This window comes from Uloborus diversus, chromosome 10 (genome assembly GCF_026930045.1).
Source record: "Uloborus diversus isolate 005 chromosome 10, Udiv.v.3.1, whole genome shotgun sequence".
Taxonomy (NCBI): domain Eukaryota; kingdom Metazoa; phylum Arthropoda; class Arachnida; order Araneae; family Uloboridae; genus Uloborus; species Uloborus diversus.
In genome coordinates, this window is record NC_072740.1 from 34,800,427 (window position 1) to 34,817,437 (window position 17,011).

Sequence of the window (17,011 nt, forward strand, 5' to 3'; positions counted from 1 at the left end):
AAAGTGCTCATTGAGAATCATTTTTATACTTCAAAAGTTATAATTGTTTAACAAGTGTAGGATGATTGTAATCTAATGAAAATGAGACTTGTGACACTAAAAATTCTCACTTTCGTAAAAAAAAAATTAATAAAAATTAATTTGAATTTTGACATCTGAAATTCAAATTAAGTTTTTCCCAATCACGAGTGTGTGTGTGTATGTAGGCGTGTGTTTGTGTCTGTGCGCAGGCATGAGTGTGTGTATGTGTATTTGTGTAGGTGTGTGTATGTAGGAGTGTGTATGTAAGAGTGTGTGAGTGTATGCATGTGTGTAGGTGTGTGTGTGCATGTATGTATGCGTGTGTGTGTAGGATACGGACACAACCTGGTGACGGTTTTCACTACAGGAGCAGCATAGTGAGACCGGTCGATGGTAGTGCTGCAGAGGGAGGCAGGGGGAAAATAAAATAAGCGTAACACCAAGGACAGTCAAGTGAGAACAATAAGCAATGTGATTGCTCAAAAAAAAAAAGGTCAGATCAAGTTTAATCACATTGCAATTTTTTAACAGTAACTTGCTTGTGCTGCTTATGCTTGCTTGCTTACATATTCAGATTTGGTCAGTTTAGAGCCACTCAGGCTATAAAATAGCACAACATACTCTTACATTTATATAGTACTTTTTGTTTCACTAGCAACAAGTACACATAGTTAGTATATAGGCTATAAAGATTTGAAAACTTCAGTATTTCAGCAGCAAACCAGTATGGTGTAATGAATATCATACCTCGAATTTCTGACAGTAGTAAGCTCTTAGAAACAGTACAATTCAAAATTCAGCATGAACAAAAACCAACCACCTTTTTCTACACAACAATACAAACTGAGAACCAGTTTCCTCAACCTTAGCTCTTTCTACAGCACACAGTTGAAAATGTTCATGCTTTCCTGACATGGTGGAACGACTGGCAAGTTTGTTTTCTATACCCTATGCATAATCCAAATTTCATTTTAAAAAATTTCATTGATAAATTTTCTGAAATTTTGCTTAATACAATTAATTTTTATTAATAATGGAAAACTGAAAGGAAAGCATTCTTAAATATGGTTTTCAGGGTTCATACTCTATTTGGATGAACAAATTCCATGACTTTTCCAAGACTTTTTCATGACTTCAATAAAAATTTTCAAGACCTTGTTACAGCATTATTTAATATCTAACAGGAATAGCACTATTTAATATCTAACTTGCTAATTTTTAGAAATGAGCATTAGCAAAAACTTCTACATGACTGCCACTTCTTTATTGAAGCACTTACTCATAAGGAAAAAATATCAGTGTACACTTAAAAAACTAAACTATTCTTATTTGTCTTTATCATATAAGTTTAAGTAAAGTAAAACTGCAGTAAATGGAATATAATGATGCTTAAATGTCTAATACTTTTTCTTCTAAACAGGCAGAATGATAACCAATGGGACAAAGGTAAATGAGTCATCACTAAGTTTCAATAAATTTGTTTCAAAAGTTGCTTTTTAGTGTCAACAATGCATTTAATCATTCACATAACTTGACAGTATTTTGGTTCTTTAAAGTACTAAACCAGGTAATTATATTTAAAAAAAACATTCAGTAGTGAATAAATCTTCTGATTCAAAAGTACTTGTTTTGTTTACCTATTTGCACATTTTCAAATGCATATAAATTAACAAGTTCAGAAATTTCAACATATAATGTGTGATTCTCGACATTGAACGTAGCAGTAAGCCTCATGGATTAGTTTTGCGGGCCGTATGTTGGACACTACTGTTTTAGAGTATTAGAATTCCCCTTTTTCTGTATCTTATCACCTGACTAAAGATCTTTATTTTCTAAAAACTTGAACAAATTAAGATAAACTCTGATAAATTTTATAATAAAGTTATTACGAGTGATGGAAACCAACTCGGATGCAATTGAATTGCGTATTTAAAGTGGGCGTGGCCAAACCAAGAACTTGCAAGTTTGCTACTACAGAACAGAAAGAAGTGTTAAAAATAATAGTTAATTCAAAATGAGTGATGCCCAAGCAGTAAAATCACATCACTAAAAAAGGCGAGTGGTTGCGACAGAAGTGGATGCAATGAGATTTCAAAATTCAGATTTGATTTTTGGATCATTCAATTTTATGTGCTATACTATTAAATCATTTAAGATTTATAATGCTCTTTTAGTTACTGTTACTTTCTCTTTGTCCAGGACATTTTTCCATGACTTGAAATAAATTTCCTTGACTTTGAATGAAAATTTCAATTTTCCATGACTTTTACAGGTCTGAAACTTGCTTATTTTTTTCCATGACTTTCCAGGATTTCCATGACCCGAACAAACCCTGGGTTTTGAACACTTTACATTGAAGATTTGAATTCGAGTACATATTTTGAAAATTTATTTTGTTTTGTGTAGTCAAGTCTAAAAATACTCCAATTAACACAGCTGGCACTGAAAGGCATGGTTATATCCTTCTGTAAACTGCACAAATGATGGAGCTGTATCACCTATGAAATATTTATATTTAGAGTTTCAAAACTAAGAAACCGTGAAAATCTTACCATAAACGAGGATGTGGGTTTTCTTCAATAAATTGAGCGGCATCTTTTAATCCAACATTACTTATTAAATTTCTAGTATCTCTAAGAGACTGCAAAAAAAAAAAAACGTTTTTATAAGGCTTAATAATTTTTCAGATTTGATACATACAAATAAGGTATCATACTCTTTTATATTCTATAAGTTAAATTACTGAATCAATTTATACACAAGAGTTTCATCCACGCTAAAAATATTGAATTAATGAGATCAAAAAATGCATGACTTTTAACTATTGTGATGCAAAAGAAAGAAAAATACAAATGGAAGAAACTTTATACTTGAATAGGTATCTAATCATATAATACCACAAACCAAGCAAACCAATGACACATGATACTCTTTCTGGATCAATCTTTATCATTTTCCAACAAAAATTTAATGTCTTACCCAGTTAAACAATTCCTAATAGCTCAGACATTACAACATTGAATCCTTGTCTCTTGCTTTGAATTTAAGTTCATCACAGGGGTCGGAGTGGTGATTTCAAAAATTTTAGGACACAATTTTGATAAAATTTTAGGACGTTTTTAGGACAACAAAAATCAAGATTTTTTTTACTTAAATGTAATTTATAAACTTGATTTTCTTAGTGGATGAGAAAACGTTTCAAATTCAATCTTGAAAACTACAATAGAATGCATTCAATCTTTTATTCTTTAACACAGTGACACATTATGAAGTAGAAATGTATACCAGTAGGATAAATGTATGTCCAATTGCTTCTTTACTTGCCTTGTTGTTGTTTCATCAAAGTGAATTACAAAGAATGATAAAAAATATCCTTAATACGAAGAGATTTTAAGTAAAGTGCAAGTCCAAAATTTATTATGTATTTAACTTTTATCAGATAATTTGATACTTTTTTGCTATCTCAGAATCATCAAAAATATGCCTGTAAATTACAGATAAATCATTTAAAAATGCAAATGAATATTTTTTTTTACAGCAACTAAAACTAAGAACACCTCGATTTTGAAATTTTATCTTCGAGTGAATTTATAACAAAAGCTTTGGATTGCTCCATCATAATAAATTTGTTTTCAGTGGAAGACAAAGAACAAGGAATTAAAAATACAGCTTGATTTTTTAAGCTACTTGTCAACCTCTTAGGTCTTACTGCAACAGTATGAGACAATACCTGTGAAAATCCTTGATTATCAATATTGCAAACATAATGTACAAAACGAATAAAATGTTTTAAATTCATCCTTTTCTGCATGGCACCATGTACTGATCGTGCATCCATTTCTGTCTGCTTTTCCAACAACAAGGGAGAATTTTGTTTTCCCTGGCATTTTAATAAAACAAATTACTATTTACATTTTTAAAGCAAAAATTTACTGACTAAATTTTAAAATTACATTTGCAAGAAACTTCAATGAACAAAAATACAAAGCAAATTGACTCTTTGTACTGTAAGAACAAACTAATGCTCAAACTACACACAAGATAAGCACTATAAAAATAAATATTACTTCCCACCTGGGGACAAATGATTTAAATTTTGCTCTAAATAAATTTTTTGAACGATTTTGTTTATATTTGGGTTCTAACTCAACACAGTGAATTTATTTTATTTCAATTAGCTATGAACCTTTCACCCCCCCCCCCCCACTCTGCCATGGAACTGCGATTTGAGAGAAGGAGGGAATACTCCCCCCCCCCCTGTTCACATTTTTTTCATTTCTTTTCAGAAGGGAAAAAATCAAAACCATCAGATCATATTCCCTTCCCCTTGATTTTCTTTATTACTTTAATTTTAAACATTTTTTTGCAGGAGAGGAATGACTGCAAGAGTTACAAAGTATAGATAAAAACAAACAGCTTTATAATGAGCATGTTTAATGCATCCCCCCCTCCCCTACTCCAGAAAAAAAGCATCAACAGCTTAGGTTTTTCTCTGTTTCTTTTTTAGAAAAAATTTCTTAGGGTCTATAATGTATATTTTATCCTAAAATATAGGCATATCATCATGAAAAGTTTCATTTTTAGGTTGAATTTTATTTTTCTGCATAAAAACGGAATAAGTAATGAAGATTTTAAGAGTTTTGGGACAAAATTTGAAATTTTAGGACAATTCCTACTCCTGTCATCAACCTCCTTCATACTAATAACCTTAATCAAAGTATTTGTTTTATCTTATTTGTACTTCAATTTAAGAATATCCACATTTTTTTATTCTATAACACAAAAGAAAATATTTTCTAAACCATTCACTAGCCATTCAAGATAATATTAATCCACAACCTCTGTACTTTTAGCTACCCCACACCTATTTTGATAAGGTTGTTAAAACTATTGATAGAAAAACTCTTAAAGTATTGTAAAGTTCTTTGAAATTAAGAAATAATAAATATTAAAACTATTTAAAATGCATTTTTAACCTAGTTTCAAGTTAGCCTAACAACTCAGGGTAACTGCAGAAGCTCCAAGGTTTGGTTCCCAAACACAATTGGTACCCGTCTTATCGACCCACTGAAGGGTAAATGAAAGGCTGTGTTGACCGAGTTCAGCCTGGGAATCGAACCTGTGTCTGCGGCGTGAAAGCACTAACCTGCTGGGCTTCCTCAAAGGCTTTTTACAAAGTGTGATATTGCGCTAAATATTATACATAGGAAGCATGGAAGAAGAAGAGAAGCATCAATATTTAGAGGGGAAAATAAATTATTTATATAGGAAATAAAGATGTAAAAGGAAACTTCTGAATTGTTAAACTAAAAAATGCAGTTTGTTTTACAAAATTATATTGTTAAAGTTAATAAATAATAAGGGAACAAATGTGTAACATATTTAATCTTCATATTAATTGCCTCAAAGTTCTATGCTACAATATGCATTTATTTATTGAATAATATTTATCGCTTGCACCAAGCTAACATTACTATGGCTACAGTAGCATTTTTACTCGAGTTAAAACATGATTCTAAAAAATGTTTAAGCTGTGTTTTTCAAGTGTAAAATGAAATAAAGAAAGAATGTTTGACAATAAAAAATAATATTTTAATTTGTATACAGAATGTACTCATAACAAGTAAACAACAAAGCAAAGGGTGCTTAAAGTTACCCTGAAAAATTAAGTAAAATCATGTCTTACTTTTTGTCACTTTATTTGATATTACTAAATAAAATGCTACAGATACTGAGAAACTCAGGAAAATAGAAAATAAAATTTGTGATGAATGAGCATAATGTTCCTTACTTTAAAAGATTAGAAAGACATGAACAACTTCAAATAGGCATTCTAAAACAGCTTCCAAATAATATTTTCAGATATATTTTTTTTTTACTTTAGAAAATGATTTGCACAGTTTTGAGGAGTCATTTTCAAAAATTAAGATAACAAAACTAATTTAATAATCTTGACAGCTGAGTGCAGCACTGAGCTTTTTTGTTTCCTGTTAAAATTAGAATATACTAAAAAGCTTAAAGTGCTGCAAAGTAAACTGGAATGACTCCAAAGATATCCTGAAAAACTTCTGATTTGGTTTCATTTCTTTCAAGGCATATAAAATAATATATTTCTTTTATTTTGTTGAATCAATTTTTCACTGGCATGAAAAATACTGCCTAATTTCTAGTTTATAAAAATTTGAAGTAATATTAATGCACAAAAAATAAATAAATGGCCATTGGTAATTGACAAAATTAGACCAAAAATCTTACTTTGACATCATTCTTAAACAAATAACTATCTTCAGGTTCATCAGGATTTTGCATTAAGTCTGATAATAAGATGGCTTTGACTTCCAAATCCTTGAACTCACACATGTATCCTAAACAATTCATAGGTTCCTGAAAGAAACATTAAATCTGTGAAATATGTTTATTACATACAGTAAACTCCTAATTATCTGCTGTGTGGATGATTCGAGGCTTAAATTTCAAAAAAAAAAATTTACGGTGATGCTTTGCTGAATTTAGCAAAATGCTCCAAGTTTAACTTAGTAAGTGCAAATCTATTTTTTGGAGGATCCAATTTATTTTCCCTCTTCCTTTTAATGACATCAAACCTTCCAAGGTCACCCAAACTTAACTAGCTAAATCTTAAATTTACACTCCTTATGCTAGTAAATGAATGACTGGACCAGTTTTTTCAAAAAATTTCCCCTTCTTTATATGGTTTTGGGATAATCTAACTTAGTTTGTTTTAGTTATTTGTTTGCAGAGTTTGGTGTGTAACCTGTTAGCAGTAAGCAGAGACTCTTTTTTAGCTTTTATAGACCTTTTTTTACATCCACTGTTATTGTTTCCAGCTATAGTATAAGTGTAAGGACAATATTTTTAGCTATAGTATTATACACTAGTGTTGTCTTTTACCTAGTTTGGGGATTACCTACAAGATTCACTCATCTGTCTCGAAGTTACTCATATATAAACTTCTCTTACATGTATATATGTGTGTACAACAGAGAATAAGGGAGGGGAGAGAGGAAAATATGGAAGCAATCATAAGAGAGAGAAGTGAGAGAAGAATAGGGAAGCAATAATAAGTGTTCTGTTAGAAACATGAACCTTGATTCCACACATCATTTTTTTTTTTTTTTTTGAAGCATTTGACAGAATATAATGTATAGCAGTAATTTTGATAAAGATTGTATTACTTGATCATCCAAAGATGTGGAAAGATGGGTTAAGGGACAAAAACTAAAAGAAAAAAAATTAAAATCTGGCATTTAAGTACTAGTAAGTAATTGAAAAGGTGTGTATAAATGATTGTCTTCACTGTAAACCTGCAAGGAAAATAATAAGATGTCAATAAGTTAAATTAGCTGTTGTATTCATTGATATTTAACTGTAATATTCATTAATTCATCTATACACATATATCTTCAATGAAAATTCATATCCAACACCTCACAAAACATTCAATATGATCATTGAGTAGATTTATTTCCAACTATTAGACAACATGGATTATTACAACAAGTTTCTAAAATTCCTCTTTATGAGTGCATGTATAAACATGTATATTACCAGTGGAACATAAGTAAAAAAAAAGGCGGATGGCTCAACACTTTCTGTTTGCTTTCCAAAAGACAGTGTTAAGAAACATAATCATACAAATGCACAACCGTAAGTGAACGTCCGGAAATTATTACATATTGAAGGTCCAAACATTTTTTTAAAAATTAACTATAATCTTCAAAGATACCAATAGCCATTTTATAAAACTAGCTTAATTTTAAAGGAAATTAAAAATGCTTTGAGTTATCAATCTGTCAATCTACTAACGAAATTCTTCGAACTCTAAATATATTTGTATACAGTAAACTCACAATTATCCCCACGAACGGATCAACAGCAATCTTTCACTTTGAAAGGAAAAAACAATTTGAGAGGATGATTCACTGAATGTAGAAAAATGCACCCTTCAAAATATATTTTTAGACAGATTTCTATATTTTTCTACCCTTTCCCACACAATGACATCAAATTTTTCATAGTCACAAACACATGATAAATTGAAAGGTGATTTTTACATCAGCACTCCTTATGTGCATAAACCAGATCAGTTTTGCTCACAAATATTCCTTCTCCTATACGTTTTAGGCATAACCTAACTTGATCTGTTGCACACGTATGTCCCTAATCCATTTGCAGTAATAAGAAATTCAGTTTTGGCTTTTTCCATACATATTTTATATACACTGTTATTGTTTCTAGCTATTATTTAAGATTAATATTTCAGCTACTTTTTTAGCACTAGTGTCTTTTTTACCTATTTTGTATATCATACCCAAAACTCTCTTCTCCGTGGTTACAGTGTCACCCTAATCCGCAGATTAAAGGGAGGTAGGTTATTGTGTTTTAAAAACAAATGCAACATTCATGGGTGCAACTGAAAGCTGTCCTACTTGTAGGTATAAGAAGTTTTGTTTAATTCTGAATGAAGAAAACAGAATTTTCTAAAGCAAGATAAAATTACATGTGCCAAAACTTCCATCTTCATTAGCAAAGGAAATATTAATATAAAAAAGTATCGCGAATGTTCTACTCAAAAAAATAATTAATTCTACAACAGTTTGAAAAGTTTATCATCTGTGTTTACAACAAAAAACCAGCAATGTTTTACAAATAGGATTTATTTTAATGTATCAACTGCAAAAAAAAAAGTTCTTTTGTTTTGGACAAGAAAAATATAAAGAAACATACAAAATAAAGACACTTAATTAACAATATATTATAATTAAATTAAAGAAATAAATTTCCAAAGGGTATTGTTTAACAAAATCATACCGTTGACAAGTTTCAACTGAAATAAATCAATAAAAATTACCTCAGGTTCTATACCACGATAAATATACATCCTCATTTTATCCATTATTGCACACATCTGACTGTCATCCTAAACAAATAAAAGCTGAAGAATGAGCTTTCCACACACTAAAATATAAGGTCGCACAAAACGAAAAATAGAGAAGAAAATTGAAGCATACACCACATTTAATTAATGCTAGCAATTTTACAAAAATATTTGATCAATTAATTACACTAAAGTCATTCAAAACAGTATTTTATTGTTTTTTCACTTTTTAGGGTAATAATGATATGTTTTTTTTTAACATTTTCCTACACTTTTTTTAATTCATATTTTTGATTTTGGTAGTATATCTTCGAAAATAAAAGCTGTTGTATGTGACTATCTATGTATCTTTGTAATTGCTACTCTTGGTGAATGACAGACAACTGAGCATTGAACCAGGTATTGAGTTCCCTTCTTTTGGAACACTTTGCCCCATAATTTTCCCTAGAATATTTCCTATCATTCTGGCAAGGGGCTAAGCGGAAGTGACTCACAGAATGAAGGTTTTTTTTTTTCTCAAAACCACGTCATCCTGCATTTGTAATTTCTCTCTTTTTTTCTGTGAAAAGTGAAAGTTATTGAATGGTTCAGAATCGAAAAATTCTAGAGCTGAGCTCCGAAAAAAATTAATACCAGTTTATTAATCAATATACCAAGGCAGGCGATGAGTTTTTCGGTGCAATACTTTTTTCATATTTTCCTTTGAAGAAATGAAATTTCCGTCCCGAAAACGTCATTTAAATTTCTTTTGCTACGCGAAGCCAAAGGAAATACAGCACCAAAGGCGCTGTACTTTAGTACTTCGGAAGAACAGAGTTGTACACCAACCCACCTGAGGCAGAGTGTGTGAACTGCCTTGGCGACTAGTTAAATACATAAAAACTGAAATTCCCAAACAACAGTTTAACAAAAACTGCAAATCTATAAAAGAAAAAACTAAAACATCTTATCGTGTAAGAAACAAGCTGATGTGTGCGTCACGTGACTTCCTTTTACTCCAATTTAATGATAACAGCGCCTCGGACTAAGCAAAGAAACACTTTAAAATATTTTCATCCCAAGTTTGTTGTGAACCAAAGGAAAGAAAAGGTTTTATACAGATAAATTTTTCAGATATTGGCAGTTTAAATGTGATTCAAAGGTTAATTCTCTAAATATGGCCAAATTTAAAAAAAATTTAAAAATAAAAAAAATAAAATACGCTAAATTTGTCACCAAGTTGGTGACAAAACTTGACAACCAAAAGCTAGGCGATATATTACCAAGTGTTTGCCAAATTATAACACCACTTGAGTTTGAATTGAAATGAACAATGATTTCCCCCTAAAAGGGGCAAAAGACCCCTTTAGAAACACTCGAATGCAACCAAAAAGGGAGATGCACAACTAGATCCCACTAGGAGTCTGCGTACCAAATTTCAACTTTCTAAGACATACCGTTCTTGAGTTACGTGACACACATCCACATTGGCACATACATATGTACATACAGACTTCACGAGAAAACACATTGTAATTAACTCAGGGATCATTAAAATGGATACTTTGGGTGTCTATGCGTTTTTAGGCATATATCCACGTGTGGTCGGGTTGAGAGAAAAACTCAATATTCATACGGGGGTGAGCAAACTGGAAAATAAGGGTGGTTTTTGAGTGAAAATTTTTTTGCGAATACAATACTTCTCTTTTTGTAAAAGGAAGTAAAAATCAATACTTTTATGCTAAAAAGTTTTAAAAAATTACAATATAAAAAACTTAAACATCTTATTATGTAAGAAAAAACAAATGCTTTTATGCTAAAAAGTTAAAAAAATCACAGACAAATGTTATGAGGTTACAAAAAATCATTTTCCAATGTAAAAAAGACCGAGCTTGCAGAGGTAAAGCACCAACAAGATGAACAATTTTAACTAGAAACATTAAATAGTTTAAAAAGGGAAAATGAAGGATTAACTGAACAACCAATGAGAAAGTTAGAAACATAACAAAAGAACCAATAGAATTGCAAACCATGTTCAGAAGCATTGTCAGAGGTACATGGAAAAGTAAAAAGACATCAAATTTATTGTTAACTGATTGTGAGTGCCAAGTGATTTAGAGGTCCCAGTCTAACCTCGGTTTTAATGAAATTTCAGAGATATACCCATGCCTTTGAAACTAACTTACACACATTTTCAGCTTCCAAGATCTAAATCCTAAGAATCTAGGATCCCTGTAACAAAAGACTTCAAAATGTTGGATCAGCTTTGTGGAACAAAGTGTCATGTTTAGACTAAGTTACTAGAAAATTTTATGACACTGGAAGTCTGAAATTTAGAGAGCTTGAAGTACTTTTGGTTGTTAATACATTTCGTTATATTTGTGAGTTTATGCTCATTAACTTTTGTATAGCATGCATGTAAACTCTTTACAAAACTCGGTGCGGAAATTGTTTTCTGGGTCTTAAGTTGTCATAAATTCTGAACAAAACTCATTCAAAAGCTTTGCTCTTTTTTTTTCTTTTTTTGAGCAATGACGAATTGATTGTTTATCTCATCTGACCGCTTTTGATTTTCCTATGATTTTTAAATTATGAGGAGAATAAATTTTGCTTGCTGTTTTTAATATTTATTCAGGAAGATCCATTTTCATCATCATGGTTAAAATTGTATGCTTTCATTCAAGGCTTAACTCAAGCACATTTAAATGGGAGAAAAAGGGGGAGGGGTGTAAAATCACTATTTTCAGGAAAAACACCTATATAGATGAACTTGAGAACAAAAAATTTCATCTAAAAACAAAATTTCCAGATTACTAATCCCTATCATTTAAAATTTATAATAAATAAAAATACCATTAATGTATACATTGCATTGGCGCACCCACAGGGGGAGCTAAGGGGCTTAAGCCCCTCCCAGAAGCATGAAGACGAACCCGTTGACCAAAGAGAGCCTAAAATTGCAATTTTTGGCCTTGAGTTTTCGAAAAATTTTCAGGAGAGAGCACTCAATCTCCAATTCCCATCATAATTTCCCCAAAGAAAACTTTAATTTTTTTTTGAAAGACATTAAATTCGAAAAATTTTTGAAGGACAGCTACCTAATCTCTCCTTCTCCTCTAACTGATACTAATATAGCCTAAAGTGAGTTTTGGGAACTTTATTTTCAAAGTATTTCCAGCACAGAACTTCCGCATTTCCTGCCTTTGTGTATCATCTCCAAAAGATAGGATAGCTGCAAAATCTTTTAAATGGGAGAACTCCCATATCTTCCATCCTGTACCCCTTTGCACACCAAAAATAATTTGCAACTGTGTTTTTAGATCCTCTATGTCGAAAATTTTTTTAGGAGAACCCTTAAAATCACCAAACATACCATGAAAATGTATTTTTTGGGCTTCAATTTCAAAGCATTACCGAGAGTACCCCCCCCCCCTCAATCTCCTAATAGCTCAGCAAATAATCTATATTTTTGTTTCTATAACTTCAGTATCAAAACATTTCTGGGCAAAGCCCTGGAACTCTGATCCTCTTCTCCTAATACCATCAAAGATAGCAAAAAATGCGTTTTTAAGACTTAAATTTCAAAAAAATTCCGTTTTAGAGCCCTCTAACCCCACTTTCACGTCATCACAATTGCATAAATCTTCAATTTTTAAATAAATTTCGGAATGTAGAAATTTAAATTTAGCAATGTTCTCCAGGGGGGAAGCCTCCTCATATTCCCTTAACACCCCTAAAATGTCATTTTAAGGCTTCACTTCCGAAATTTTTCGTGGCAGTTCTCACGAAACGCCCACCTCCATCTATTCTCTGAAGTCACTAAGGACTCCCTAAAATTAGGTTTTTTTCGGGACTTTTAATGTTTTGCAGACTTGTAACTTTTATTTTGGGGGAGGTCCTTTTGAAGCTTCATTGATTTTGCCTTTGACTTCACATATCGGAGCTCCTCGCAAAACTTCTAGCCCCTCCCAGGAAACAATCCTGGGTGCACCCCTGATATATTGTATATACAATCTTTATGATAAGCGTACAAATGCATATTCACCATAATATCTATATCTTTATTATCATAACCAAATTAACGTTTCATTAAGCTTAAAACTCGTCAGTCTGGTATGCTGTAAGAATGGTGTGCATTTCTTCTCCATTTGGCATGGTGCTGACAATATGAGTGTTATACAAAAGCTAATGAGCATAAACTCATAAATAAAGGATTGTATTAACAACATAAGTACTTTAAGTTCCCAAAATTTCAGGGCTCCAGAGTGATAAAATTTTTTGCAAGCTTACCCTTAACACAGCAACTGTTTCATAAAGCTGCTCCGACATTTTGGAGCTCTTTATTCGAGAGATCCTAACCAGCGGTCGGCAACCCGTCGATCTCAAACATATTTTCAGTAGATCACGCGGCAACATTTTTGGCCTTTTTCTTTGTCTAAACATCACTTTTGAGAAAAAAAATGGGATTGAAAAATTTTCAAAACATTTTATAATTGCGACAAGTACCACAATTTTCAATTTTTAAAAATATATTCCTTTTATCCTTTGTTCTTGAAAAAAATAAATACAGTACTGAAAATTCGATATGGATTTACTAATGTACCTGGATATAAATGTTTAAAAAATATTTAAATAAGAAAACATAGTTTTGAAGAGGATTTTACTCATTTCATTTAAAAACTTGTAAAACGCACACATAAAGGAAAATCTCTCAAGTCAGTCCTCTCATTATGCTCTTGGTGTGAGCTAAAAGAACATATTGACATTATAAATGAGGTTTTTTTAAATCAATTATAGTTTACCTTATGATTGTCGGCATCCTTCCATGCATGAGCCCACCTCAAAATCGATTGGAAACAAAAGCAAAGGTTTCTATAATCAAACGTTGGCGAAATACGTTTTTCGCAAAGCATCCTTAATTGTTATAACAATGAGAAATTTTTAACTGTAACTCCTCGTTAATAAGCACATTGTGGAAGTTGCCGATTGCATTTACTGCTCTCTCCATTTCCAGTGAAATTATTTTTGACTCTTCCACCGAGAGCCAAAAAATGCTGGTATTTTATCTTTACTAATAATAAAACTGAAAGTCTCTCAGTCTGGATCTTTCTCTGTATGGATATCTCTCTGGATATCTCTCTGTCTGGATACCTCTGTCAGGATCTCTGACGTGCATAGTGCCTAGACTGTTCGGCCAATTTTCATGAAATTTGGCCCAAAATTAGTTAGTAGCATGGGGGTGTGCATCTCAAAGCGATTTTTCGAAAATTCGATTTTGTTCTTTTTCTATTCCAATTTTAAGAACATTTTATCAGGCAAATTATCATAACGTGGGTGAGTAAATTACCAAATCATTATAACGTGGAACTGTAACATGGGTGAGCAATTTAACATAGCATATTGGCAAGAAATTCATCATCCATTATTTGTAAATATACAGGTGAACCAAATGACATTTTAATTTTCTACTACGGGCAAAGCTGTGCAGGTACTGCTAGTTAATTATAAAACAATATATTCATGTACGAAATTGCTTTGATGTGAGTTAAGTTTTTATATAACATAATTTTTGCAATTCAATGAAATTATTTAAATAGCATCTCTGTCTGTTTTGATAAGAGTGAACCTACGATTTGAAGCTATGCTGAGTCTGAACTTAACCGTGTATGCAAGACAACTGTAGAATTCTACGGCGTACGCATCAGGCCCAACCAAGTCGATCTTGGAGTTCGCCGGTCTTGGAAAGTAGATTGTCAACTTATTTAGGTTGCCGACCACTGTCTTAGACCCTCAGGCTTTGGATCTCGGAAGCTGAATATTTGCGTATGGTAGTTTTAAAAGCATGTGTCTATAAAATTGTCATCTGTAAAATTTCATCGAAATTGGAGATGATTGAGTGGGGACGACTTTAAAAATTAAGTCAGTTGACACAGGTTGACTTGTTTAATTTATGTTCTAGTTTGTACTTTTTCTTTTACACTATGTATTTTTTGATGAAATACAAAATCAGTTATGAAACAAGTGAAAAACAAAAAACTATAGGAAAACAATTACTAAAAAAAATTGCCAATGCAGCTAAACTATTATGGAAAGTATACAAGTATCAATAAACGTAAATTTGGATTTAAAATTTAAAAAAAAGAAAGAAGATGAAACTAGCACGCTTCAGCAGTGGAAGCTTCATCCAATGGTTTTACATTAAGATATTATTACTGAATACAAAATAATAAGAAAATTAAGTCTCAAATATTTAGATAGCAGTATCCCTTTAGGTCAATGCACTAGATATAAAACTGCAAGTCATATAAGGGAAAGTAGTTTCCCTAATTCGAAACAATTCTTTTATATTATGATAAAACCTATTTTCTTGAAACTTCCTATTCTGCACTTTTATGTTGCAAATATTTTCAGGCTGCGATTTTGAATTTTTCTGGAGCGGGCAAAAAGTTGATGCTCAATTATAATTTTATCACAAAGCGACAAAACCATCCCCACTTATGTGTATAAACATTAAACTTTTCCAACCCGGGAGGGAGGCAATTGTCCCCCTAATCCCTCTAAAGGATTTGCCTGGGAATATTGATGCTCTACTATGTATCAATTATGTTGGTTTTTCTGAACTTAGTAAAAATATCTATCTCAACTTTCGAACAATCAAAAGAACTAGTCAAAATAGCCTAAAATTTCATTTTCTTGATATCAATATGGAAGTTGGTTCTTATTGCCATACCCCAATTTATGATAAAAGATACGAGTTTTAATTCAAAGCTAACAGCCTACAAGATTTTTCTTCCTACCATAGTAAAAAGTATTCATTGGTATTCATTTCACAAGCGGTCAGAATAAAAGAAATTTGCAACACCATCACAAATTTAAATTATGAAACTTCCTTACTTAAAAATAAACAGCTTAAGAATAATTTTATAATGTCTCTTTTTGAAAACATTTGCTGGATCACAGCATTTGGTAAACATTTTGCTTCATTAGAAACTGTTTACCTATTCAAACTTATGATATATATAACCACCAGAAACCAACATTTGCTTGATGTATTTGAATTGTATATTTGGATGATTTTGTAAGAATTGGGGTTTGATTGTAAAGTCTTACGGATTCAGAATATTTTTATGCTCTAGTTTGGCATCTAACATTTTGTCCTAGTGTGATACTGTATTGCACATAATTGGGACTTATTTTTTTCAATATTTTGTACTTAGTAGTAAAATATTTATGCAAAACCATTGGTTGAAACTTCCACTGATGATGAGTACTAGTTTCATTATAGTTGGCTCTCTGTTTAACGACTTTCAAGGGACCACAAAAAATCGTCCTTAAGCAGAAAGCGTCCTTAAATAGAATGCTTTTAAAACTATAGTGAACCATCTGGGACCATGAAAAGCCATCTTTAAATAGAGAAAGTCGTTAAACAGAGCGTCGTTAAACAGAGAGTCAATTGTATTTTTTGTTAAAAACATTCCAAATTTATATTTGTGATCACTTATGTATACACAAATAAATATGCAGATACAGATGCACAAATGCACAGAATCACACACAGTAAAATTTACTTTGAATTGATAACAATGTTTAAGACTTTTGAAAAAACTTACTGATGCCCACTTCACATCCCAAGCACATCTTCTATCAAACTCTATAGGCTTTGATAAAACAGGAGTAATGTTATAAACTTTTTTTTTACCATTCATTTTTCTTTTTGTCAATGAAAAATTGTCTGTTTCTACTGTTTCTTCCAGGTTGAAACCTATTTTTTCGGGTTTACGAGAAAACTCTGATAGCTTTTTTATGCTGTTTCCCATCACATCGTTATGTGATATATTAGAATTAAAATTATCTTCCACATCATCAGTATCAAATCCCTTTGAGGTGATGATTTCAGACTTCATATGATGGTCAACCAGAGAGGCTTCAGAATACAAATCATTAAATGGTTTAGCATTTTGGTGGTTGCGCATATCTGATGAATTGTATCTACCGGATTCATTTAATGTGTTAGTATGAAATTGAGAAACAGAAAAATCACTGTCATAATTCTTTGATATAGTCCAATAATCTGGGATATTGTGAAAAGCAATCTCACCATAAATATTGATAGAA

General features: G+C 31.5%; 1 protein-coding gene across 1 annotated transcript in view; it reads right to left on the reverse strand.

Moving 5' to 3' along the window:
• LOC129231715 (WD repeat-containing protein 35-like) overlaps positions 1–17,011 on the reverse strand; it is a 111,513-nt gene that overhangs the window by 37,044 nt on the left and 57,458 nt on the right. Inside the window, exons 17-20 of the mRNA XM_054866078.1 lie at positions 16,507–16,885; positions 8,891–8,959; positions 6,277–6,405; positions 2,574–2,662 (exon numbers count right to left, since the gene is read on the reverse strand). Coding sequence (XP_054722053.1) covers positions 2,574–2,662; positions 6,277–6,405; positions 8,891–8,959; positions 16,507–16,885 — 666 coding nt within the window. The remainder of the gene's footprint in view (positions 1–2,573; positions 2,663–6,276; positions 6,406–8,890; positions 8,960–16,506; positions 16,886–17,011) is intronic.